Genomic DNA, 25,780 nt, shown 5'->3' with positions numbered 1-25,780 from the left:
CCGATGAGTCCTCTCGTGACACGAACGATTCTTCCTGTTGCGAAAAAAAAAATGTCATCCTCATTTTTGCTCAATTCAGGTTGCGGTTGCATTCGTCTCACATGTAAAGTTCTTTTCTTGCGAAGTGGCGTTACTTTTAATGAGAAACCGAATAGCGTGCGGCCTTCGGGCATGTCGGCTTCGATAAAAATCAGCTCTCATACAGAGCTGACAAAACTAGCGACGTTAAATAACCTTCACAAATATCCTTCATCTTTTTTTTTTTCATATTGGCAGAATCGTGGCAAAAACAAAGCTCAAACATAGTTAAAGTAGATGGAAACATACTCACCTTACACGCAAAGACTTAAAGTACTTTCGTTGCGCCAATTCAAATACTTTCGACAAGATCTTGCTGTTACTGAAATTTGTTTTTCAACAAGTTTAACGAGTTCAGAGCTTCCAATAGACCAATTATGGCTAGCTCAATGTTGTACCCAATTCAAATCTTTTGGGAATAAAACGTTTTGTTCCAAACATTTCCATATCATTTAAATGTGAACGCTTCATTTCATGCAAATTCAACCCACAAAGAATCTTAACCCCTAGAGATTTGAATTGGGTACAACGTTGAATCTATTGGTCTATTGGCAAGTAAACGTGAACAAACGATTAGTTACCTACCATTGGTTGGCGGAATAACCGGACGAGGCGGTTTGATGGGACGCCCTAAAAAGATTACAAGAGATACTTTGCAGTTTTAGTTAAAGTTTATAAAATAAAGGCCGAGTTTTCACGACAGCCGCCTAGCATTCCTGAAAGTGGTATGTTTCCAGACTTCGTGAAGCGACCTAAGAATAATTCGTGTTTTCACGGGTACGAGAAAATGAGGAGAGAGCACGTGCCAATACAATAATAAAAATAATAAACTAGCACGCCTGTTGCATTTTCGATTTGAATAACCGCAAGCGACTCCTCATTGGCCGAAAATAATTGCCAACTTGCTTAAGCTACCTGGTTTGGTAGCTTAAATTTAATGAGAATAGACCAATTTCAATATATTAAAATTCAGTCCTAAACAAAAGACATCACCTCGAGGCTCTGGGGAATAAATATAAGGATTTGTATGAGTTTATTCCCCAGAGCCTCGAGATGATGTCTTTTGTTTAGGACTGAATTTTAATATATCGAAAGCGGTCTATTCTATTGAAATTTGCCGACTCGCTACACTTTAAGCGAGTTGAGAACAGAACTGTTTTTGCGAAATTTTCGGTTGTCACTCGCTAAGCGACCTGAAAAACTGCTCGTAAACTAGCACGGCCAAAGAAAAGAAAAGAAAAGGAAAAACGCACGTGCAAATTTTCGTAAGCTCAAGCCGGGTAGAATTTAATTTTTTTGTTGTGAGAATTTATTTCAAATTTTGTTCTATATGGGAGTCTATTCTAGAACATTGTAGAACTGGAATGGTACAAACTATGCTGAAGTAAAGATAGAGAATGGAAAATAACTTATTGTAGGTTCGCGGTGTCTAAAAAACTTCCGAAAAGTGAGTTTCGCATTTTAGCTTTGCAGGGCACAGTATCTGCGCTTCTTATTCAAGCTGTATTATTGAATAATGGCGTCTTATGGCGTGAACGTATAATCAGAACAAAGTTATGACTTACTGCTAGCACAGTAACCCCACTTCCTGTCTCGATCGTAGTTAGGTGTCAGCCCGCACCAAAGCCGTTTGCTGTTTCTTCTCGTACAGCTGTTGTACGTTCGGCCTTTGTATTTAAACGGGAATGCACAGCAGTATTTACTCGTAGTTCTTTTTCGGCAGAAACCTTAAATCAAAAAAGAAAAGAAAATTAAAATGAAAGAAACGAACTTTAAAGTTTAGTCTGTTGAAGAATTACGCGTTAGAATTGCAATACGTAGAATTCAGAGAGGGCTAACACTCGAAACGTCTGCTTCGTAATCTTAATCTTCTTACAATGGTAATCTGAACTTGAGCAACTCGTTTGACACAAACCTTTTTCTGGGCCAAAAGGATACTTCACGTATTTTTGACATGTTATAACCTCCCCACCCTCCGCAGCCTCTGGACAATTTTGGTTACCACTGGTAACTGAAAAGACCGTAAATACCCACAATGTGTTGAATTTAGGAGCGGGTGGAGTTAATTTTGAAGCGTTTTTAAAGAATTGCCCTACAAAAATAGGTTCACGAACAAAGCAATCAAAACCAGCCCGCACATAAAACACAGTTAACAAGACGTAAAAGTACGCTTAAGTTAACTCACCCGATATGCGGTACACATCATTGGCCCATGGGCCTCCTTTTCCATTCCTGCATTTATTGGATCGTCCGTACTTCCGGTATGTCCGATGGGCCCTGGGGCCAGTAGCGCACCAGCCGCCGTCCTGTATTGCGAACACACGCCAGCGGTACTTCATAGCAATCAATGCGCATTTCAAGATGGCGTCTGCTCGTTTTTTGTAGAAACCTTTGACTAACATGTTTCGTCCGTCCATTTGAGAGATTGCTCTGCGACCCTTGTCTTGCCAACATCCCGATGACCGAACTGTAAGAGAATGGAAACAAACAAACAAACTTTTTCTTCAACTATCTGTCCAATTGTCCTAAGCAAATAGCATTTCCAACTTCTCTTCCACCGCCTTTCTGAGCGCTTTAAAGGAAGCAGCGAAACTTCTAGTCGTCTCCAAGTCGAATTTTGGAGTAACTTGTGTATGTTTGCAAAAAGCGCTTTAACGTGCACCTAACGCCAAGATATTTGTTTTTTGGTCAAATGCATCCTTGCGCCTGTTCGAAGTACATTTTGCTTTGTCTTTTTTCCAAAATGTTCACTTTCCACGGGCGTAAAAACTTACAAATTAACTACCACCATTTGTTTCATGGCCGAGCCAGAATGGGTATGGGTCTATTCCTGATTTGACGTCACAAACATTTACATGGAAATAATACACAAAAAGCGGTGAGAAACATCAGATATAAACGCATCACTTGAAATAATCTTTTACTTGACGTTTCGTATGCTTCTGCATACATCTTCAGAAGCGACGGGTAATACAAAATTGGACTTTAAATACTTATTAACTGTTAACTATTAAGTAACAATGGAGGTGACAAGAACTAATAGACAAAGTGTCTCCTTTATTTTACAGTGAGTGTCGGATCACCCTTTCCCTAAAATCCCAAAATGATCTCATTTTAAACTGTGACCAGTTGATGTAACATGGTCCGCAAGAGCCGACGTATGATAACCATTAATTAATGCTTTAAAATGCTCAGTTTTTCTGTCATACAATCGTCTTTTAGCTTTTCCGATATAAGAATCATTGCAGTCCCAACAGGCAGCTCTATATACAATTTTAGCCATTTGGCTAAGTCTATCTTTGGGTGCGTTCGATTGACCGTATTCCGGAATGGGAATACATGAAATACAAGTTAAAAATCCTTCGTTTTTACGGAGATTCACATTAAAATTGTCAAACGTCTGCTAAAATGCCATTTTAAACATATTTTTATTATCCTTGCTGCTTCGAAACGCGCCAAACATACTGTTTTAATCATCACTCCACATATTCTTATTCCGGAATAGGGTCAATCGAACGCGCCCTTTGTAAAGAAAGAAAGATTTAATGCGACGTGAGTGCATACGAAACGTCACGTAAAAGATAATATTTCAAATGATGCGTTTATATCTGATGTTTGTCACCGCTGTTTGAATGTTATTTCTGATAAAACTGAGATGGCGAAAGAAAAATAGTATTTGCGACATGATTTACATGGATTTAAGTCTTTCCAAATATGCATTGTAAAGTACTTTGTGACGTCAAATCAGGAATAGACCCCACGCCCCTTTTGGCTCGGTCGTGAAACAAGCGATACTCAGTTTTTCCCAAGTTTTTAACCTTATAGACGTCTCAACATTTGACAAAAAAAAATCTTTCGATTGGACGAACCAGAGGAAATTTGGATCAGTCCATAAAACTAATTAAGGCAACTACTCACTCCGTACGCCATTTATCCTAATTGGTGGAGCTGAAAGGAAAACAAGAGTAATAAGCATCTTCGTACGGCGACTGTAACAAGTATCTTCCTAAATAGGTGCTATTTCACCTTTTTATAGCCAGTATTTCACTTTTTTTTATGCATTAATTGTTGTAATCTTTTCATACTTATTATGTAAGCCTAAACGTTTGTCATCGGTTATTCTATGAAGAGTATTACCATACTATACTTAACAAGGCCACATAATCTTATTCCAAAATGGGCGCCATTTAAATATTCTTTTGTTTTTATTCAAATTAACCCTTGATGCCTCGTTCTTAAGCTTAAAATTCAAAATAATATTTTATCTTGAACGAGGCAACAAGGGCCAATTTGTATGCGCATAAATCAGCGGCCATTTTGGAAGAAGCTGTATGGATACAAGTAGTTCGATTCATAGCTAACTTATTGCTTGCACTAACCACTTATTGCATTCAATCTCATATATGACAAACAAGCAAACAGTTAATCACCCTTTCATGTAGAAACTGCTCGAGTCCGTAGATTACAACTTGAAGTCTTCAAAAACATCAACTGCATCATATGCTCATGGATTTACAAAAACCAAAGAGCAACACGCCGACACCTTCACCGAGATCTCAGATTTAACGAGCATTTGATTGGCTATGTGTGATTTGTTGTGACCACTGACCAGTCATGATGTTCGGTTCGCTACTTCTCTCTGCACTAAAATTTCTCTCTTCTACACATTGTTAACTGAAAACTGCATTCCCCTTAGCCAGTGGGAATGGAAAAAAGTTTATGTGAACATGTAAATAAAACGGAAATATTTTAATATTTAATATTAAATATTGGCTTTAAGTAATGTTCAAAAAACGAGCAGCAGTGTTTTATCGGGGTTTAAAAACACGAGGCGTAGCCGAATGTTTTTAGACCCGATAAAACACGTGGTGCGAGTTTTTTGAACGGCTTCAAAAACATTCCACAAAGAGCGTGTTCCTCTGGACTCAAAACAATGGTTCAAATTGTGAGAGGTGAATATTAGCATACAAGAAAAACAAGCTATGCCTCATTAGTATTCTTTATATAAAGAATACTAACGAGGAGTGTTCAATCAGGATATAAAGCTCATACATGTGACGTTTTATCGGTTTTTTGATAGGCTGTTAGGATCATGAATTATTAATGGTTTTGCATATTAAATATTAATTTTAATATTTAATTGTATCAAAATAATAAAACCGACTAGTACCTTGTCCTCCTCGGCAGAAGCCCCATCGTTTGCCAGGTTTATAGTTAGGAACGATTGGACACCACGGTCTACCGCGCCGCGTTCGAGCGCAGCGGTTATAACGCCGCCCACGGTAAACGAACGGGAAAACGCAACAGAAGCCGTTTGTTGCTCTGTTGCGACATTTACCTAAGGAAAACAAGAAGGTTGATGATGCTTGGATGAAAATTACAAAGGCTTTCGTTGAGATCCGAGAGTAGTTTCTTTGACTACGTTAGAATAAACTATAAATATTCCCTACCTCGTAATTAGCGAATCCTTTAGTTACTAAAAGGATCTTCAAAAAACAAATTCGGACTGGAAATGCTTCAGTGTTTGAAGCATTTCAGCGTGAGGATGCTTACGTTGATTCCCAAGTGTTAATTGCTATGCTAAAAGCTTCTTACTACCATAACATACAGATGAATGTACTTTTCTTTCCCCTTTATTGTATTTATTTTGATTTCTATATTTATAAGTCTAAACGACGGATATTGCTCCAAAACTAATGTAGATCATAGCACTGCACGCTTTGATTAGCTTGCTATATGCGTGCGGAGTGTAGTCCTTTGTAATTTGTCTTTAAAGTGTAAATTAAAATCCTGAAAACTTTAACGTGTTTCCCAACATTTAATGTTGGGCTGAAAACACGATATCCCAGTGAAAAGTCGTTTCCACACCTTTTCAACGACCACTAAAAACGCCCACGAAAACTATAGAGAACGCTGCCCCTCGTTTTACATGTTTGACGCTTAAAGGTTTTCTCCCAATAGAACCCAAAAGAAGAGGGTTTTCCAATAGACCGACAAAGTAAGATTCTTTCCATATTGTGTAGACGTCATAAAGTGCCCCTCTGATGCCAAGTTATTAGGCATTATAGGACACCTTGTGACACTTATGCAAAGGAGCCTGAATCTCATTATTCAGCTCCATTGGACATGTATGGAAAAGAAACCGACCCTACATTCCTTTAATAAGTGAACAGAAGCTTCAAAGAGTGGACAGTAGGGCTAGCGCAGTGTTAAGAGAACCCGCATTCCCCCAATGTGCCCCGCAGGTTCGACTCCGAACTCCACGGGTCGAGTTTGTTGTTTTCTACTCTGATCCAACAGGTTTTCGTCAGGCTACTCTGGTTTTCACCTTTCATCAAACCAACAACTCATTTGATCAGACGTATTGATAAATATTTGTAGCTTTTCGAATAAGTAGAGTTATATAACCATGCGACTAAACAAATTAATTATAAAACCATAGATATACTATCTTAATTAAGTCTTTCACCAACCTATAACTCTATAGACATCGTTAGCCCACGGCCCTCCTTTGCCATTTTTACATATCCGTGATTTTCCATACTTCGCGAAGGTATACCGAGCCCGCGGTCCTGATGCACAGCAGCCGCCATCTTGAACTCCAATGATCGAGTATCCAAATCGTATGGCCGAGTAGGCGCATCTCTCGATGGCTTTCTTCCGTCTTTTGTAATTTCCTTTCAAGAGGGTAGTTTTTCCGTCCAGCTGAGGGATGGCTCTACGTGCTGTATCTTTGTAGCAACCAATTCTTTGGACTGCAACAAGAAACGAAAACAGGATTCAGAATGGTTTGAACCCAAAGGTGACTTGATGGAATCTGATTGTCAGGGAGATTGAAGCCCTGGGAAAGAATGTTGTTTTTAGAGACTGATGTTTTGATAACTTGACGGAAGTCTTCTTCGCATTTACTTACTTGGACGATCTGAGCTGAATAAGGTTCAGTTATATTTATAACGATAACAATAAAGATAACGATAACGATAACGATAACGATAATGATAATGATCATAATCATAATAATAATGATATGCCGGAAACCACAGATACGGAACACACTTGGAGCTGGCTTAGATCATCTGACTTGAAGGTTCAAACAGAAGCCCTTATGTGTGCAGCACAGGAATAGGCTTTATGGACTAATTACGCGAAACATCACATTAATCGGACTGCTGCGTCATCGCTGTGTAGAATGTAGGGTGAAAAAGTAGAGAGTGTGTGTCATTTTGTAAGTGAGTGCAAAAAGTTGGCCCAGAGGTTCAAACCTCCTAGGTATCGTCACATGATCTGTATTTGGAAAACAATATCTGCAAGCGAAAAAGGTAAGGTAGAATGTAGTTGTTACAACTACTTGTGGAATAGATTGTGAAATGAATTTCTCCAGCGTATTGATACTCTTCCTCCATGGCCTTTAGTTTGAAAGAAAAAATCCTCAGACATATTTATGTCAGAAGGCGTTTCTTAGCAAGTATTAATTACTACTAGACGGTGAGGTCATTTTGGGTTTCTCGGAAGACATCACCGAATGCAAAAATGGCGGTCGATAAATAATACTTTATTTTGATGCTAATTAGCCTCACTCGCCTTTGTTAACACACAAAAAATTGAAGAGAATTTTTTCTCTAAAATCGTGCTGTTGACGATAATTAGTATAAAAATAAAGATAAATTTATAGATGAAAATATTCTAATGATATCTGCGCAGTTTAAGTTGATAAATAATACCATTACTTACGTCTAAACGGTGGTGTGAGTTTTATGTAAGGTCCTGTAAAAACAAAAAAATTATGAAAGTGTTTATGGCAGGAAGGAAAGGCTTCGTACGCATTGAAGGGTTGAAAAATAAATGCATCAAATCGCTGAAAGGGCGAAAGAGCAGCTAGAATGCAAACGTTTGTGGAAATGTCTGAAAACTTTAAAAGCATAAAATTACCTCCTCCACTTGGACAGTAGCCCCACATTTTATCCGCGTCGTAATTGGGAGTGGTAGCACACCAAGGGCCCTTGGGCGATTTGATCCTGGTACAGCTATTGTATCGCCTGCCCTTATATATGAACGGGAAAACGCAGCAGAAATTGCTTTTGGTTCGAGTCGCGCATGTTCCTAGGGAATAAAAATGAACTCAACAAAATAAAGCATTAAATATGGGTACGAGATTAGAAACTGCGCGTCCTTCACTTTGTTTTTTTTTTTTTTGGACGTTGCGCGATTAAATTTGCGAGGAATCGGGGAACAGGAAATGCGAGGTGAGGGATTCCCACTTCTTGCTCTCAATCTGGTAAATCTCGCGCCGCCACTTCTCGCCCGCGTGCACATTTTTCCTCGGCATTCACTCGATGACTAACCAGTAAGCCAATAAATGCAACACTAAAATCCTTGTAATTTAAACCGACAAACCTCTGAGAACATAAACATCGTTGGCCCAAGGGCCTCCCTTCCAGTTTCCGCATTTTCGTGTTCTTCCATATCTTCTGTACGTCAAGTGAGCGGTTTTAGCAGAAGCACACCAGCCGCCATCTTGGAGAGCGAACACCGAGTAGCCTCGCTTTGAAGTAGCCAAAGCACATTTTTGCAAGGCGTAGCGTCGTCTTTGGTATTTTCCTCGCAGAAGACGGCTCCTTCCTTCCAAGGTGTGAATGGCACGTCGAGCAGTGTCTTTGAAGCATCCAATGATTTGAGCTGAAACAGAAGGGTTGGAAGGAAAGACAAATTTCAGGTAGGATAGAGTGCGGAAGGGTAGAAAATGAATTTCATTCCTACACAATGACTGCCCATTTTCTCGGGGAAGAATCGATTTTCAAGGGGCAGTTTAAATTTCAGCGCGAATTTGACGCGACTTTTCGTGGCGAGATCGCAGGGGTTTCGAACTTGATCGAAATTTGCTGCAGTTCGGACGCGAGAAAAATTGCATCGAGCAGAAAACCGAATGAGTAAACGGGCCTTCAGTCAAATCGAGAGGACGGAGGCGTGGATAATGACTACTACGCCAGCTTGATTCCCCAAGGTAAAGACCTCGTTTTCACAGAACAATGTAACGCTAGATAGACACGCCTTTTTTATGGTGTCATGGCCAGTACACTGCCGACACAACTGCGCTGGATGGCATCAAGACAGAAAGGGTACAACACAAATGTGCATGGGAATTTCAGTTGGCTAATTTAAAATTATCAAACTCTTACTGCAGATTGACATAACTCACCGTATAAATTGGTGGTAATCCTAAATCTTCTACCTGTTAGTAACAAACAAAAGACAAAAAAAAAAACAAGCAAACAAACAAAACACGCACTCGTTTCAATTATAACTCAAAGTTGCAATTTAAACTCTACTTCTTTATTTTGTCCGATGCTGGACCAAAGAAGATATACTCCTTTCACTCTTAGCTTTGATCAGCCTTGCTTTTTCTCATTTGAATTTAAGAATTGACTGCTGATGAAATCCTTTACCAGTATCCGGTGCTTCTTTTTACTTTTGGAACTTGATAACATATTTGGATTTTTACACTTTTGCATTTTTGTGTCAGGGAACCAATGTCACCGCTGATCACGTGAACAAATAATAACTTTTGATTGGAGAAGACCACACCTGGAAGCCAGTCCCCGGCGAAAAGAGCGCCTTAGTAAGACCCGTCAAAACGCTCTCATCTTAAAATTAAAAATGTATCACGTACCTCCAGTAGGCACTATGGGTCTTGGTGGGAAAATAGGGCGCTTTCCTGGAATATAACAGTTTCATTCATTGTCATTCACGATATTTCAGGTGTGCTTACTTAGGGTGCAGTCGATTGACCGTATTCCGGAATAGGAATACCTGGAATAGAAGTTAGAAATCCTTTGTTTTTACGGAGATTCACATTAAAATTGTCAAACACCTGCTAAAATGCTATTTTAAACGTGTCTTTAGAATCCTTATTGCTTCAAAACGCCAGACATACCGTTTTGAATCATCACTCCACGTATTCTTATTCCGGAATACAGTCAATTGAACGCACCCCTAATTTACACCCTTAGTCCTTCCCCATATTTTAACAGGATGACTATTTTAGCTATACAAACGGCTATCAATATGGGTCCAGTGAGGCGTAAGGTGTCTTGATCAGGCCCTGCTGGCATGTATCGAGTACCCCGAGAAAACCCTCGAAGCCAGACTGAGATGGACTGAAACTCAGTCCACATACAATGATCGTAGAGGGGGGAAGCGTGATTGATCACAACTACGTCAGCTTAACTCCCCAAGGAGTACAGCACGGGTTTAACAGTTCAACATCCACCTTGTCTAACAGGGCTTAACTTCTGTGAACAGTGAACTCAAAAGGTCCTATCTCTTTCAGTGTAAGTTAAATAATGCAAAATCGACTTCAAAAACAACTGTTCTCAACAGAACGTTAACAGGGGGAGATTTGGAGGTTGAACGAGACGAGTCTCCACCATTCTCCATCTTTTAGTTACAATAGCAGTACCTCCACAAACTCCGCGTGAAATAGTTCGAACAACAGATTGCAAGTTTCTGAAACTTGCTGTCACCACTCGACGCCGATTTCCTGCCGTTATTTGCAGCAGTTGATTTCGGTTGTAATTTCGACCAATTCCTACGGCATAACACTGGATCCTCTTTCGCTGAAGGAATCGGCCTGGACCGACTACACTGTCATAGGAGCGACCGTCAGTCATCACTATACAAACCTTAGAAGACAGAAAGAAGACAAAATCTTGGTGAAAAAAATAAAAATGAAAAAGGTCAAGTGTAACCAACTCTGACTTCTGCTTCACTCCACTTCCGGTTCAAAGGTCAGTAACTGATGTCATTTCCGGGTCATAAAGACCCCATCTGATTCCCAGGTTACCGTTTATTTGATTTCCTTTCCCTTTTCCTCAAATTAGTCCATGCCGTCGCGTTCAAGATGAAACTTTCTAATTGAAATGCTAGCTTTAGAACGTGGCAACAGATGCTAATGTCCATCAAAACAAAAAACATTAATTAAAATGGAATTAGGCGCGTAGATATTCGTCAGGGGCCGGTTGTTCGAAGCCTGGTTAGCGCCAACCGTTGGTTAAGAGGTATCAAATCCAATACGTTTCCATTGTATTTAACGCTGGTTAGCGCTCACCATGCTTCGAGCAACCCGGGCCGGGTCATTCCTTAATTTCTGGGTCTCGATATTGTTCTCATCTGCGAATCAAACAAATAAAATAGAAAGGCATTTATCCATGTTCTTGTTTATTCCTGGACCTTGTTGCTCAAAGATGGGATAGCATTGATTCATAAATGTCCGCGATACAACTGCGTAATGAGATTTAAGTCGCCTTGTATGGGCGTCACAAGGTGCCATAAGGTGCGAGGGAGACAATTCGTAACAATTACATGCTGTGTCCCCTTGAGTCTAAGAACTTTATTTAGTACTGTCTGGTTAGGAGTCCGATTTTACTTTGTGTCGAGAATGTCATTATGTCGGTGTTACATTATTGTGCAAACCTCTCAGCGCTATCCATTAGATAAATAATTTTCCAGTGGATAAGTGCAATCAAAATTAATCGAGCTCTCCGTTTGATGGTTCTATCCACCCATTGAAAATCTGGGACCCGCATACTTATGCCTTAGAAGAAAGAATCGAAGGCGTTTTTTTGACGAAAGGCTAGCGAAATCTCTGGTTCTTTTCTAATCGACCTTTACACCGCCGCGCATAGTTCTAGCATGGACAAAGGTCTGCTGACCGAGAAAAATCGAGGTGTCTAGAAACGAGAACGAAGATTACATAAAAGGTCTTGGTACCACCCACCTTGCGAACTCCACGGCGCGCTCGTCTGAATACTCGGGAATACGTATACCTCATCGCCCAGCCGGTCTTGGTACCACCCCTGGGGTACCGTATGCGGTTGATCGCGTTTAGGATCTGCGCCTTTCTTCGATATCGCGTAAAGCCGAAGATAAGCCGAGGCTTGGACGAGAATACCACGGCGGCAAATCGACTTTGTCCACTGCGCATATTAAACTGGCTCACAACCGCTCGGACGAAGTTGAGACATCTTCGGAAATTTCCTTTGCCGGAATACTCGATGCTTCCTGAGCCATCGATGATGAAGGCCAAGTCGACCCGCGCTCGACAGACTGCGGAACAATAACGTATTAAACAATTAGTTCGTTCTATGCAAGGCAATCCAAGACAGTCTTCATTAAGGCAAAAACTGCATCCAATGACTACAACGGATGGTTGAGGCATGTGACCATTCTGTAATACTCGGCATAATCACATAAGGAAGACGGAATAGTCGCCAAATACCTCTGAAACGAGTAGTATCAAATTTCAGCGAAGGATAACACAAAAGCGCGGGTGTGTCGCGTGTCTTCCGGGTCTCGCGCGCGCGCGCGTGTCTTTCTCGCCGAAATTATAGACTTCTCGCAATGTCAACTTGCGATAGCGCAAAGTTATAATTTCAAGAGGTTTTTCTAACGTTGCTGGTGGTTTTTTTTTCAGTTTAAGTTTCACTCTTCGAAACAAAATTAGACTGAAGATTTGTTGACTTCGCTAAAAAACACGCATCTCGCACCATACATCAAAATTCAGAAATGTCTTACCTTTTCCCGGCGGTGGAGGCGGCCTTGGTGGGCGTATAGGTGGCCTTCCTGAAAGAACGATTGAAAAAATAGCAAATTGAGATCAAATTTAGCGTAGAGACAGGAAGCTTCGATACTGGTTCCCCCTCATGGGATAAGCACAACAAATCAAGGGTTTGTTTACATGGACAACGCAATTATGCGCAAAGGTAACAACGGCTAACGCTAAAAATAGTTTGCAGTTGTGAAATGATCGTAGAACAATTGTATTCTTCAAAATCTCCGAGAGTTCTTCAGTTGTCGAAAGTACGACCTACCAACTTTTAGTTCGGATGCTCTACCACCGAGTAAACGGAGATTCGGGGAAAGTCGGAAAGAAATCGAGTGCTCCGAAATAGCAGTCAAATCTACGATCTTCCGATTACTAGTTCGGGCGCTTTACCACTGAGTGAAAGGAGAATCGGGGAAAATCGAAAAACATCCGAATGCTCCGAAATAACAGTCGAACCTACGACTTTCCGATGACTTGTTCAGGTGCTCTACCAATGAGCGAAAGGAGATATGGAGAAAGTCGGAAAAACACGAGTGCTTCGAACTAGAAGTCGAGGCTACGACCTTCCGATTAATAGCGGAGAGCCATAGTTAAGAAAATATGGTTTTATAGCCATGACGTCATCGGCCGTCCCTACGTCCACCCCTCCATGTATGCTAATGTGACCAATATCTTGCTAGTTTACAGCATACATCTTTCGGTCAACTCTAATGGCCATTCGTCAAACTGACATTCGACATTTCCTTACAATTACACGACGCAATATCCCATCTTAATATGAGAAGCTTATCGCTATAAAAAGAATGAAAACAGGCAAAATCAGAGCTTTAGTTCAACAAGAAATAGCGTTTCTAAGCAAAGCCGCGCTGATCTACAGTATTTAGGTCTAAAAACCATGATATTGATGATGATGACGATAACGATAAACATGATATTGATGTTGATGACGAAAATGATAAACATGATATTGATGATTATGACGACAACGATAAACATGATGTTGATGATGATGATGATGACAACGACAAACATGATATTGTTGATGATGACGACAACGATATACATGATGTTGATGATGATGACGACGACAAGGATAAACATGATATTGATGATGACGACGATAACGATAAACATGATGTTGATGACGATGACGACAACGATAAACATGATATTGATGATGATGACGACAACAACGATTAGACCGACGATAATGGCAACGATGATAATGATGATGATGACCATGGCGATGATGAGGACGACGACCATGACGACGAATATCATGATTATGATGACAATCACAATAATGATCAAAGGATATTAAAGTTAAAGTTACAAATTAAATTTCAACAAGCGGCTATCTTTACCTGTGCATGCTCCTCGTGCAATAGTCCCTGCGATGGATTGCAGGCCCTTGAATCCCACAGTCACCACTCTCCGCCGATTTCCCGCCGCGATTTGCACCAACTGTCTCCTGTTGAATCTTCGACCGATCCCCACCGCGTAACAGATAATGTTTTTCCGACGAAATTGTTGTCCAGGGCCAGCCACTCTGTCGTAAGATCGACCATCAGTCATTACTATGGCAACCTTGGAGATGAAGTCAACACAGTCAGATAGAATTGATTGCGCAATTTATATCAAAACTCGTATTTGCTTAGTATAGCCCGGCTTCCATATAATCAATAAATACCTCTCACTAACCGAGGTCGAGGTCCGTACCGTAAGTTACGAATCGAGTTTTCACTTTGAGGTTAATCATGCGAGTGGGAAAGGAAACTAGCTGAAATCAAGCGTAACATTCAACGGCCACAAATGATTGGCGTGCATCAAAATCGAAAAGACGAATCAATCTTTATTGGCTGTTGAACAAAACGTCGCTGAATCAGTGCCATAATGAAATCAACAAAATTCAACAGTTTCACAAATTTATTTCTCATGACGAAAATTAAAAACTTGCTAGAAATTGGTCACAAAAATGTTGATCAAACTTTTTAAATTCAGAGGACCGTAGTGGGCCGTACAGTAGAATACGGCCCGCAAAATTGACCAATCACAGCGCGCACTTACTGAGGGATACAATAACATGAAAAAGCAATCCCTATTCTCAGAACACCCGCATCCAGTTAGCATGTCCATCAGCGTGAGAACGAACGAACGACAGACCTCACCTTACGAACTCTGCGGCGCGCTTGTCTGAACACCCGCGAATACGTGTACCGCATGGCCCAGCCCGTCTTGGTACCACCCCTGGGGTATCGTATGCGGTTGATCGCGTTCAAAATCTGTGCCTTCTTACGATAGCGTGTGAAGCCGAATATCACCCGAGGCTTGGACGAGAACAACACTGCGGCAATCCGAGTTTCACCATTGTTAGTGTTGAGCTTGCTGACCACTGTTCGGACGAAGTTGAGGCATCTTCGGAAGTTTCCTTTGCCGGAGAACTCGATGCTTCCTGAGCCATCGATGATGAACGCTAAGTCGAGTCGGGCTCGGCAAACTTAGAGAAAATGAAAAGTGACAACAATTAAAAAAATATAATATAATATAATATACTACTACTACTACTACTACTACTACTACTACTACTACTACTACTACTACTACTACTACTACTAGCAATAATAATAATAATAATAATAATAATAATAATAATAATAATAATAGGGAGATCAAGAGCTGCGAGAAGACGGAAAAGTATGCCCCATTGCGACTGGAATTGAAGAGGCAGTTTCCTGGATATCAAGTGAAACAGTTTAACATCGTAATGGACGTGTTAGGAGGATACAGTGAGGAACTGGTGAACACCATCCGAAGTCTTGTAGGAGTTAAAAGGGGCAAAGAAGTATTGTTGAAAATGCAGAAGGTCGTTTTGTCTGAAAGTCTGCACATTGCGAGATCTTTCAAAGTGTTAACATAAGCAGATACTAACTCCGGTAAGAGACAACAGAACAATTATTTAGGATCGTCTTAGATGCTTTAATATTATTGTTTTAATAGGTCTGAAGAGATTCATTTCACATTTCTACCTTTTTAAGAATCGAAGTTAACCTTTTAATTCGCTTATATAGAGATCGATATATGTAGATACGAACTTTTTAGATATATTCAGGTTATTTTTACAGCCTTTAGGTTACGCAATTGCGCCCTATTGAGCTAAGTGCTAAGCTAGCATACGAACGTTTATACTGCATTCTATAATCGCTCAGTACAAAATGAATAGTATTTACAAGGCTAAAAATTCTTATCAACAATAGCTCATGGTGCTTTGTAATACTGTGGAAAACAAACAAATTAAAAATTCAATACTAAAAAGGAAGAAAGGAAAGGAAAGGAACTTTATTTAAGTGTCTAGTCGTTCTAGCGCTGGAGCGCTAATTGGGGACACTGTAAACTGAAATTAACAATGAAAGTAAATCAAATCATATGTTGGTTTTTGAGAAAATGTAATAATAATAATAATAATAATAATAATAATACATATGGTTTTCAGAAATAGTCGTTATTGGGGCCCTTATTGGAGTTTTTGGCGCAATTGTTCCAATTCCCGCGTAAGGACATGAAGCTCTCTTCGAAGTGATGATATCTTAAGATGTGGCCTCAACGCCTTCATGGGCCATAGCATTAGTAGCCATAGGGCCATAGCAGAGCCTAGTTTCCACGTCAGGAAAACAGGAAAAAATGCGAAGACTTAATAATTTCGCAATCGTCTCGGATGTTGCTTACCAATGAAACTACCAAACTACGAACACGGCAAATCCGAGGATATGAACACATTCTCGAAAAGGTCGGCGATAGTTTGAGGACGTTGCATACAATCGATTTCTTTTATAAAACAACAGCATGAAGTAAAAAAATATTAAGGGATGAACCAATAGACTTTTGACCAATCAAAACGCAAGTTCTTTTTCATCACTCTCATTACTTACCCCTTCCAGGTGGCAGGGGCCTTGGCGGGCGAATTGGTCGGCCTCCTAAGAAAATAGCAACGTTAAATGGTGAATTACCAGGCCCCAATTGTTCAAAGGCTGTACAAGACTATTCAATAGAGATACAATAATGGTAATACTTTTCCAGTGGACAGTAGTATCCCACCTTTAAAATACAAGACCCAGGGAACGAGACCTCGTTGCACGGAATATTTCAAATTTTCACTTTAGTTCAGTTGTTGTCTGCGCTTATTATCTTTCTATACAATCTTCCGGACTCAACTGTGACAGCTGCAGGTGCCTATGGCGGCAGCCCTACGGCCCATGTAAGATCTCAAAGCACAGAACCGCAGCTAGACGTAACTATCTGGGTATCAATTTTTCTTGAGGGAGAAAACCTGGAGAACCCAGAGAAAACCTGTAAATTCCCTACGTCCCGTTCCATGCTGTTCCGCCTCCAGTAAGTTTGTTGCCCACCACCTACCGTTTTTTCACATTTCTTTAAACTATGACCTGGCTAACGCGTTTACAATATCATCGGAACTTTTCTGTGTTTGCATAGCTTCATCTAAACACTAGGGGAGTTAGAAAAATTCTCGACAGTTATGCAAACCCTCGACTGCGTCTCGTTTTTGCACAACTATCTCGAATTCTCCCAACTCACCTCTACTTCTTTTATAAAATATTTCTCGGAAATAATTCGACAAATGAGGGAAAAAATAAAGTGTTTTGCTGGCCCAGGCTGGAGTATTCTTGGTTTTCTGCCAATTTGAGCCTGAACTACTCTTTTGACTTTTCTTATTTTACAGAGAAAAGTATGCCTTACTTGTTCACATAAATAGATTTTATTGTATTTTTCAGACCTTCAACATGCAAAAATATATTCTGAGAAGTGCATTCTTATAAAAGAAAGAGTGTAGTCTGCTTCTTTAGTTTCCTAGTATATTACATTTAGACTCAAGCCTTTGAGAATAACAAATTTACGTGAGGCAATTAAGTCAAATCGCTTTGAGGTTACTCAAAGGAAAAAGACGTCTTAACGATATCAGTTAATTTCTACTTAGGGCATTGAGCCTTATGAATGTCGTGGGTTTGACGCATGCGCGATCACGGTAACATTTCTCGACACAGTCTCCCGCGCAACCACAAAGTGGCGAATTGATAATAGGGAGCTTAAGCAACGACAACGGCGACGGCAACAAGAACGTCACAAATTTGCTTATTCAGTGGGCAAAAACAATAGATTTGCACGCTCTGCACGTGCGTTTTTCACTTTTGTCCATTTATTTGCCGTCATCAGCAAAACAACAACCTGAAATAGCCAAATTTGAGGTTTTATCAAGGTAGTCAGCACTTGAGGATAAATTTTCATTTTCTCTCCTAAATTAAGCGCGGTTCCAAAGAATGTCATTTTTGACGAACTACCACACCCTTGTCATATCCAAAGGTTGAAATAGTCACCTAGCGATTAAAATTACGCGAATTTATATTTTGAGATGACGTTTTCGTTACTGTCGCCGTTGTCGTTGCTTAAGCTCCCTAATTTCTAACGCGAACGCGTTTTGAATCTTCCTCTCAATCTGTCCCGCTTCCCGTTTTCTTCCCTCCCGTCTATTCTCCCGAATTCCCGTCTCGCCGGCCTGTCCCTTCCCACAAATAAGGAAGCACTACATTAAATTGTTCTCTTACCTCTACAGGCTCCGCGGCCAATGGCTCCAACTATCGATCCCAATCTCCTGAATCTTGAAGTCACCACTTGATTTCTAGCTCCACCGGTTATCTGTAACAGCTGTCTCCTGTTAAACCTCTTACCGATTCCCACCGCGTAGCATTTGATGCCCTTGCGACGAAACATTCGGCCAGGTGTAGCTACATTGTCGTAGGATTTCCCATCTGTCATCACTATGGCAACCTATGAATTTGAGAAACAGCCTTGAGTCAAACTATAGTTAATAGAAAGGATGACGTTGACGACAGCGAAAACTTTCTGAAATAATATCTCGATGTTTAAGTCATTTGGCTTCCAAAATGTGTTTTAATTCTCCTGAAATTAAATGGGTGTGAGCGATTTGAAGATTGATAGAAAACATTGAAAATGTGTCGTCACCTGCCAATTTCATTTCACGTCGTGGAAAGAACGAAAACGGCTACAAAATATACAAAAATGAAAAAACGCACGTGCAAAGCGTGCGAAACAACTGTTTTTCATTCTTAAATATACAAATTAAATTTATCACAATTGTCTCAATAATTATCGTGATTGCTTGAGCTTCCAATAGCCCTTTTCACGGTTAGTTTTTCTCATTTGCATTACAATGTAATCTAACGTGGATGGGAGGCAATTTCGTGATATTTTGTAGTTTTAACCCGAAATTGCCTTGCATCCACGTTAGATTACATTGTAATGTTAATGAGAAATACTGCGTGAAAAGGCCCATAGAGCGTTTTCACATGACGTCACGGCGGCCATGTTGGTGTTCCAAAACAAAGGAATGGCGGCCATGATGGTGTACCAAACTAATCCTCAGGGAATTGAACTCTATTTTTATGCAAATAATTTCTTTTGTTTCAGTAATCCAATATGGCTACTGGTCACGTGAGTGAAAACGCCCTATTAACCGCTGACGATGGTCAAATGAATTTCCTAAAGTTCTTAGCGAAACTACGAGAGACCAATCACAAGGATACTGCCATGCAAGCTACTCTCGAGAAAACAAATCTCTCCATTTTGTAGAAACAATCAAATCGAAGATGAAATTCAATTTCTATTTCAATGTCAGAAGCAAATTCTATGATCAAATACTGTGATAATTCTAACAGACGACCTCAGCCGTATACAAGCTCTACTAGTTGAGGGAACTACAAGTCAAACTAAATTCTATATTAAATCAAATTTTGGCTTATCGTGAGAGGGGAAAACAGTCAGGACTACCCATGCAAAAACGTCTCTTAGCTAAGTTCAGAACCAACAAACTCAAACCACATATGGCGTCGAGTCATGAAGAACTTACCTTGCGAACAACAGGGCGAGCGTATCTAAACAAACGGTAATAAGCAAAGCGCATGGCCCTGCCAGTCTTCGTGCCTCCCCTGGGGTACCGTATGCGGCTGATTGCCCGTAGGATTTGTCCCTTGTTACGATAGCGTTTGAAGTCGAAAATCAGCCGAGGCCTGAACGAGAATAGCACGACTCCGATTCGAGTTTGTCCGTTGTCTGTGTTGAATCGTCTGACAACTGCTTGGACAAATTGAAGGCATCTATGGAAGTTTCCTTTGCCATAGGATTCAATGCTTCCTGAGCCATCGATGATGAATCCTAAGTCAACCTGTGCACGGCAAGCTGGAGGATTTAAAGAACAAAAACGAGAAGCTTATTTTGTTTGTGAACTCAATGTTTAAGCCGTTGACAACGCACACCGAATATCTTCGCTTCGCTCACTCGTGAGATATTGTTCTTGCCACTCGAACATAAAATTCATATCTTCTCGCCACCGTGTAATATCCTCTATTTATTATATGACTAGCTCCGTGAGCGGGCAAGATGAACCAAATCGCGCGCTCTGATTGGCTACCCTAGCGGGCAAGATGGAGCGATAGTGCCCGCTCGGGATTTCTCGCTTGGTCCCGCAAGATCAAAGATCATTTTTTGGTGTTTTAAGTCATATAATAAATCCTTTATTGACCAAGATTGTTCGGTCAAGATGACTGGATATTGGCCTCGTTCTTTTTTTGCGTGTTTATGGACCTCGACTTCTTCTCGGTCCATAAACAAGCAAAAAAAGAACTTGGCCAATATCCAGTCATCTTGACCTCACGCTTGGTCAATAACCCATACATATACTACTACTACTACTACTACTACTACTACTACTACTACTACTACTACTACTACTACTACTACTACTACTACTACTACTACTACTAATAATAATAATAATAATCGCTCAGTAGAAAATGAATATTATTTACAAGGCTAAAAATTCTTATCAACAATAGCTCATGGTGCTTTGTAATACTGTGGAAAACAAACAAATTAAAAATTCAATACTAAAAAGGAAGAAAGGAAAGGAAAGGAAAGGAAAGGAACTTTATTTAAGTGTCTAGTCGTTCTAGCGCTGGAGCGCTAATTGGGGACACTGTTAATTAACAATTAACTAAATTAACAATGAAAGTAAATCAAGTCAAATGTTGGTTTTTGAGAATAATAATAATAATAATACATATGGCCTTCAGAAATAGTCGTTATTGGGGCGCTTATTGGAGTTTTTGGCGCAATTGTTTCAATTCCCGCGTAAGGACATGAAGCTCTCTTCGAAGTGATGATATCTTAAGATGTGGCCTCAACGCCTTCATGGGCCATAGCATTAGTAGCCATAGGGCCATAGCAGAGCCTAGTTTCCACGTCAGGAAAATAGGAAAAAATGTGGAGACTTAATAATTTCGCAATCGTCTCGGATGTTGCTTACCAATGAAACTACCAAACTACGAACACGGCAAATCCGAGGATATGAACACATTCTCGAAAAGGTCGGCGATAGTTTGAGGACGTTGCATACAATCGATTTCTTTTATAAAACAACAGCATGAAGTAAAAAAATATTAAGGGATGAACCAATAGGCTTTTGACCAATCAAAACGCAAGTTCTTTTTCATCACTCTCATTACTTACCCCTTCCAGGTGGCGGGGACCTTGGCGGGCGAATTGGTCGGCCTCCTAAGAAAATAGAAACGTTAAAATGGTGAATTACCAGGCCCCAATTGTTCAAAGGCTGTACAAGACTATTCAATAGAGATACAATAATGGTAATACTTATCCAGTGGACAGTAGTATCCCACCTTTGAAATACAAAGCCCAGGGAACGAGACCTCGTTGCACGGAATATTTCAAATTTTCACTTTAGTTCAGTTGTTGTCTGTGCTTATTATCTTTCTATACAATCTTCCGGACTCAACTGTGACACCTGCAGGTGCCTATGGCGGCAGCCCTACGGCCCATGTAAGATCTCAAAGCACAGAACCGCAGCTAGACGTAACTATCTGGGTATCAATTTTTCTTGAGGGAGAAAACCTGGAGAACCCAGAGAAAACCTGTAAATTCCCTACGTCCCGTTTCATGCTGTTCCGCCTCCAGTACGTTTGTTGCCCACCACCTACCGTTTTTTCACATTTCTTTAAACTATGACCTGGCTAACGCGTTTACAATATCATCGGAACTTTTCTGTGTTTGCATAGCCTCATCTAAACACTAGGGGAGTTGGAAAAATTCTCGACAGTTATGCAAACCCTCGACTGCGTCTCGTTTTTGCACAACTATCTCGAATTCTCCCAGCTCCCCTCTACTTCTTTTATAAAATATTTCTCGGAAATAATTCGACAAATGAGGGAAAAAATAAAGTGTTTTGCTGGCCCAGGCTGGAGTATTCTTAGTTTTCTGCCAATTTGAGCCTGAACTACTCTTTTGACTTTTCTTATTTTACAGAGAAAAGTATGCCTTACTTGTTGACATAGATAGATTTTATTGTATTTTCCAGACCTTCAACATGCAAAAATATATTCTGAGAAGTGCATTCTTATAAAAGAAAGAGTGTAGTCTGCTTTTTTAGTTTCCTAGTATATTACAGGCAATTAAGTCAAATCGCTTTGAGGTTACTCAAAGCAAAAAGACGTCTTAACGATACCAGTTAATTTCTACTTAGGGCATTGAGCCTTATGAATGTCGTAGGTTTGACGCATGTGCGATCACGGTAACATTTCTCGACACAGTCTCCCGCGCAACCACAAAGTGGCGAATTGATAATAGGGAGCTTAAGCAACGACAACGGCGACGGCAACAAGAACGTCACAAATTCGCTTATTCAGTGGGCAAAAACAATAGCTTTGCACGCTCTGCACGTGCGTTTTTCACTTTTGTCCATTTATTTGCCGTCATCAGCAAAACAACAACCTGAAATAGCCAAATTTGAGGTTTTATCAAGGTAGTCAGCACTTGAGGATAAATTTTCCTTTTCTCTCCTAAATTAAGCGCGGTTCCAAAGAATGTCATTTTTGACGAACTACCACACCCTTGTCATATCCAAAGGTTGAAATAGTCACCTAGCGATTAAAATTACGCGAATTTATATTTTGAGATGACGTTTTCGTTGCTGTCGCCGTTGTCGTTGCTTAAGCTCCCTAATTTCTAACGCGAACGCGTTTTGAATCTTCCTCTCAATCTGTCCCACTTCCCTCCCGTCTATTCTCCCGAATTCCCGTCCCGCCGGCCTGTCCCTTCCCACAAATAAGGAAGCACTACATTAAATTGTTCTCTTACCTCTACAGGCTCCGCGGCCAATGGCTCCAACTATCGATCCCAATCTCCTGAATCTTGAAGTCACCACTTGATTTCTAGCTCCACCGGTTATCTGTAACAGCTGTCTCCTGTTAAACCTCTTACCGATTCCCACCGCGTAGCATTTGATGCCCTTGCGACGAAACATTCGGCCAGGTGTAGCTACATTGTCGTAGGATTTCCCATCTGTCATCACTATGGCAACCTATGAATTTGAGAAACAGCCTTGAGTCAAACTATAGTTAATAGAAAGGATGACGTTGACGACAGCGAAAACTTTCTGAAATAATGTCTCGATGTTTAAGTCATTTGGCTTCCAAAATGTGTTTTAATTCTCCTGAAATTAAATAGGTGTGAGCGATTTGAAGATTGATAGAAAACATTGAAAATGTGTCGTCACCTGCCAATTTCATTTCACGTCGTGGAAAGAACGAAAACGGCTACAAAATATACAAAAATGAAAAAACGCACGTGCAAAGCGTGCGAAACAACTGTTTTTCATTCTTAAATATACAAATTAAATTTATCACAATTGTCTCAATAATTATCGTGATTGCTTGAGCTTCCAATAGCCCTTTTCACGGTTAGTTTTTCTCATTTGCATTACAATGTAATCTAACGTGGATGCGAGGCAATTTCGTGATATTTTGTAGTTTTAACCCGAAATTGCCTTGCATCCACGTTAGAGTACATTGTAATGTAAATGAGAAAAACTGCGTGAAAAGGCCTATAGAGCGTTTTCACATGACGTCACGGCGGCCATGTTGGTGTTCCAAAACAAAGGAATGGCGGCCATGATGGTGTACCAAATTGAACTCTATTTTCATGCAAATACTTTCTTTTGTTTGAGTACTAGTAATCCAATATGGCTGCTGGTCACGTGTGTGAAAACGCTCTATTAACCCCTGACGATGGTCAAATAACTTTCCTAAAGTTCTTAGCGAAACTACGAGAGACCAATCACAAGGATACTGCCATGCAAGCTACTCTCGAGAAAACAAATCTCTCCATTTTGTAGAAACAATCAAATCGAATATGAAATTCAATTTCTATTTCAATGTCAGAAGCAAATTCTATGATCAAATACTGTGATAATTCTAACAGACGACCTCAGCCGTATACAAGCTCTACTAGTTGAGGGAACTACAAGTCAAACTAAATTCTATATTAAATCAAATTTTGGCTTATCGTGAGAGGGGAAAACAGTCAGGACTACCCATGCAAAAACGTCTCTTAGCTAAGTTCAGAACCAACAAACTCAAACCACATATGGCGTCGAGTCATGAAGAACTTACCCTGCGAACAACAGGGCGAGCGTATCTAAACAAACGGTAATAAGCAAAGCGCATGGCCCTGCCAGTCTTCGTGCCTCCCCTGGGGTACCGTATGCGGCTGATTGCCCGTAGGATTTGTCCCTTGTTACGATAGCGTTTGAAGTCGAAAATCAGCCGAGGCCTGAACGAGAATAGCACGACTCCGATTCGAGTTTGTCCGTTGTCTGTGTTGAATCGTCTGACAACTGCTTGGACAAATTGAAGGCATCTATGGAAGTTTCCTTTGCCATAGGATTCAATGCTTCCTGAGCCATCGATGATGAATCCTAAGTCAACCTGTGCACGGCAAGCTGGAGGATTTAAAGAACAAAAACGAGAGGCTTATTTTGTTCGTGAACTCAACATGATGTTTAAGCCGTTGACAGCGCACACGGAAGATCTTATATCGAAAACAGCTCCTCTTTTTATTGGTGTAACAACTCTCGGAAAGTATAATGCGATTAGTTCGATAGCTCAACTCAAAAACAAAAGACCAAACTGGTATTATTTGGTATTGTAACAGCTTCTACAGTTTCTATGGTGTTGTTTAGTCATTTGCTTCGAGTTCGGGTATCGCATCAGTCAGATTGTACCTTGCAAGAGCTGCTACGCGACTCCCTCTTTTGTGCTCTTTGGTCGCAAAAATCCAATCATGCCAACTAGAAAACTGAACATTTCTTGAAAAATTAGACCAAAAGCCACCTTTGAAGGGTCTCTCGGCTCTCAGCCGCAGGCGTCTACGATTTGGATTTGGATTTCTCACTTGAACCAACTGTATCTGACATTTCTTCGGATGCAATATTTTACTTCTTTAACCTGTCAACAAATGTTTTTATACGTGGGTAGAGCAGATTTGGACGGATTCTAAAGATTGCAACTAAAACAAAGATCTCGAGTTTCGGTAATCCTCAAAAAAGGGGCTAACGCCCGCTGAGGCCTGTGGTTGAGAGAGATCTCTTAAACACCCGGCCTATGACACCGCTCCTTTTTAGAGCTATACGAACGCTCTTAGCCACACAGGTTTCCCTGAAGTCTGAAACACAGAAGTCTCGATCTCTCATTTCGTGTCAGCCAATCGGTATTTTGTATGTATTATGATCTAAATTCAGAATACTAACTTGTCCCGCAAAATAATATAGCCAATCAGATCAGCCAAAATGATCACAACACCGCTGATTGGACCGGTCTTCAACCAAGCATGTCACACGAGGGATTGATTGCTAAGGCTTAACACAAATCATGTCTGTGTTCATCATCCGCATTTAGCACGAGCATTGGCCTTTTTAAGAATAGTTAATACCGAAGACTGATAGACCGCATTCTCTATTTTCGAATGCCCCATAATACACTTTGTTTGTCCCGAAAATTTTGCATAAGCTATTGTTTTCAAATGCTCTTGGAGACACTGCATATTCCCTAGAGCATTTCAAAACAACAGTTTATGCAAAATTTGGGGGGCAAACAAAGTGTATTACGGGGCATTCGAAAATAGAAAATTGCGAGTATTGCAGAAAATTGACATTTCTGCTTATGA

At 40.4% G+C, this 25,780-nt stretch overlaps 2 protein-coding genes across 2 annotated transcripts in view; both read right to left on the bottom strand.

Annotated features, from left to right (window-relative positions):
• The window catches only part of LOC138054579 (uncharacterized), an 84,332-nt gene extending 74,310 nt beyond the window's left edge, over nt 1-10,022 (bottom strand). Inside the window, 11 exon segments of the mRNA XM_068901082.1 lie at nt 2-34; nt 664-708; nt 1,644-1,805; nt 2,264-2,545; nt 3,997-4,026; nt 5,249-5,416; nt 6,552-6,884; nt 8,008-8,178; nt 8,473-8,754; nt 9,275-9,307; nt 10,010-10,022. Of these exon segments, the coding sequence (XP_068757183.1) occupies nt 2-34; nt 664-708; nt 1,644-1,805; nt 2,264-2,545; nt 3,997-4,026; nt 5,249-5,416; nt 6,552-6,884; nt 8,008-8,178; nt 8,473-8,754; nt 9,275-9,307; nt 10,010-10,022 (1,552 nt within the window).
• A 426-nt stretch (nt 10,023-10,448) lies between these two features.
• Nucleotides 10,449-25,031, bottom strand: LOC138054568 (collagen alpha-6(VI) chain-like). Its single transcript, XM_068901073.1, has 12 exons — nt 25,010-25,031; nt 24,229-24,557; nt 22,916-23,138; nt 21,275-21,319; nt 19,617-19,945; nt 18,295-18,517; nt 16,606-16,704; nt 14,848-15,176; nt 14,044-14,266; nt 12,649-12,696; nt 11,852-12,180; nt 10,449-10,757 (listed from the first exon to the last, which is right to left on the bottom strand). Exons 1-12 carry the CDS (start codon nt 25,029-25,031, stop codon nt 10,449-10,451), a joined length of 2,508 nt encoding a protein of 835 aa, XP_068757174.1.
• Nucleotides 25,032-25,780: the final 749 nt, after the last annotated feature.

Source organism: Montipora capricornis, chromosome 1, assembly GCF_036669925.1.
Source record: "Montipora capricornis isolate CH-2021 chromosome 1, ASM3666992v2, whole genome shotgun sequence".
NCBI classification, from domain to species: domain Eukaryota; kingdom Metazoa; phylum Cnidaria; class Anthozoa; order Scleractinia; family Acroporidae; genus Montipora; species Montipora capricornis.
The sequence above is the reverse complement of the archived record's forward strand: the minus strand, read 5'-3'. Positions and strand labels throughout refer to the sequence as shown.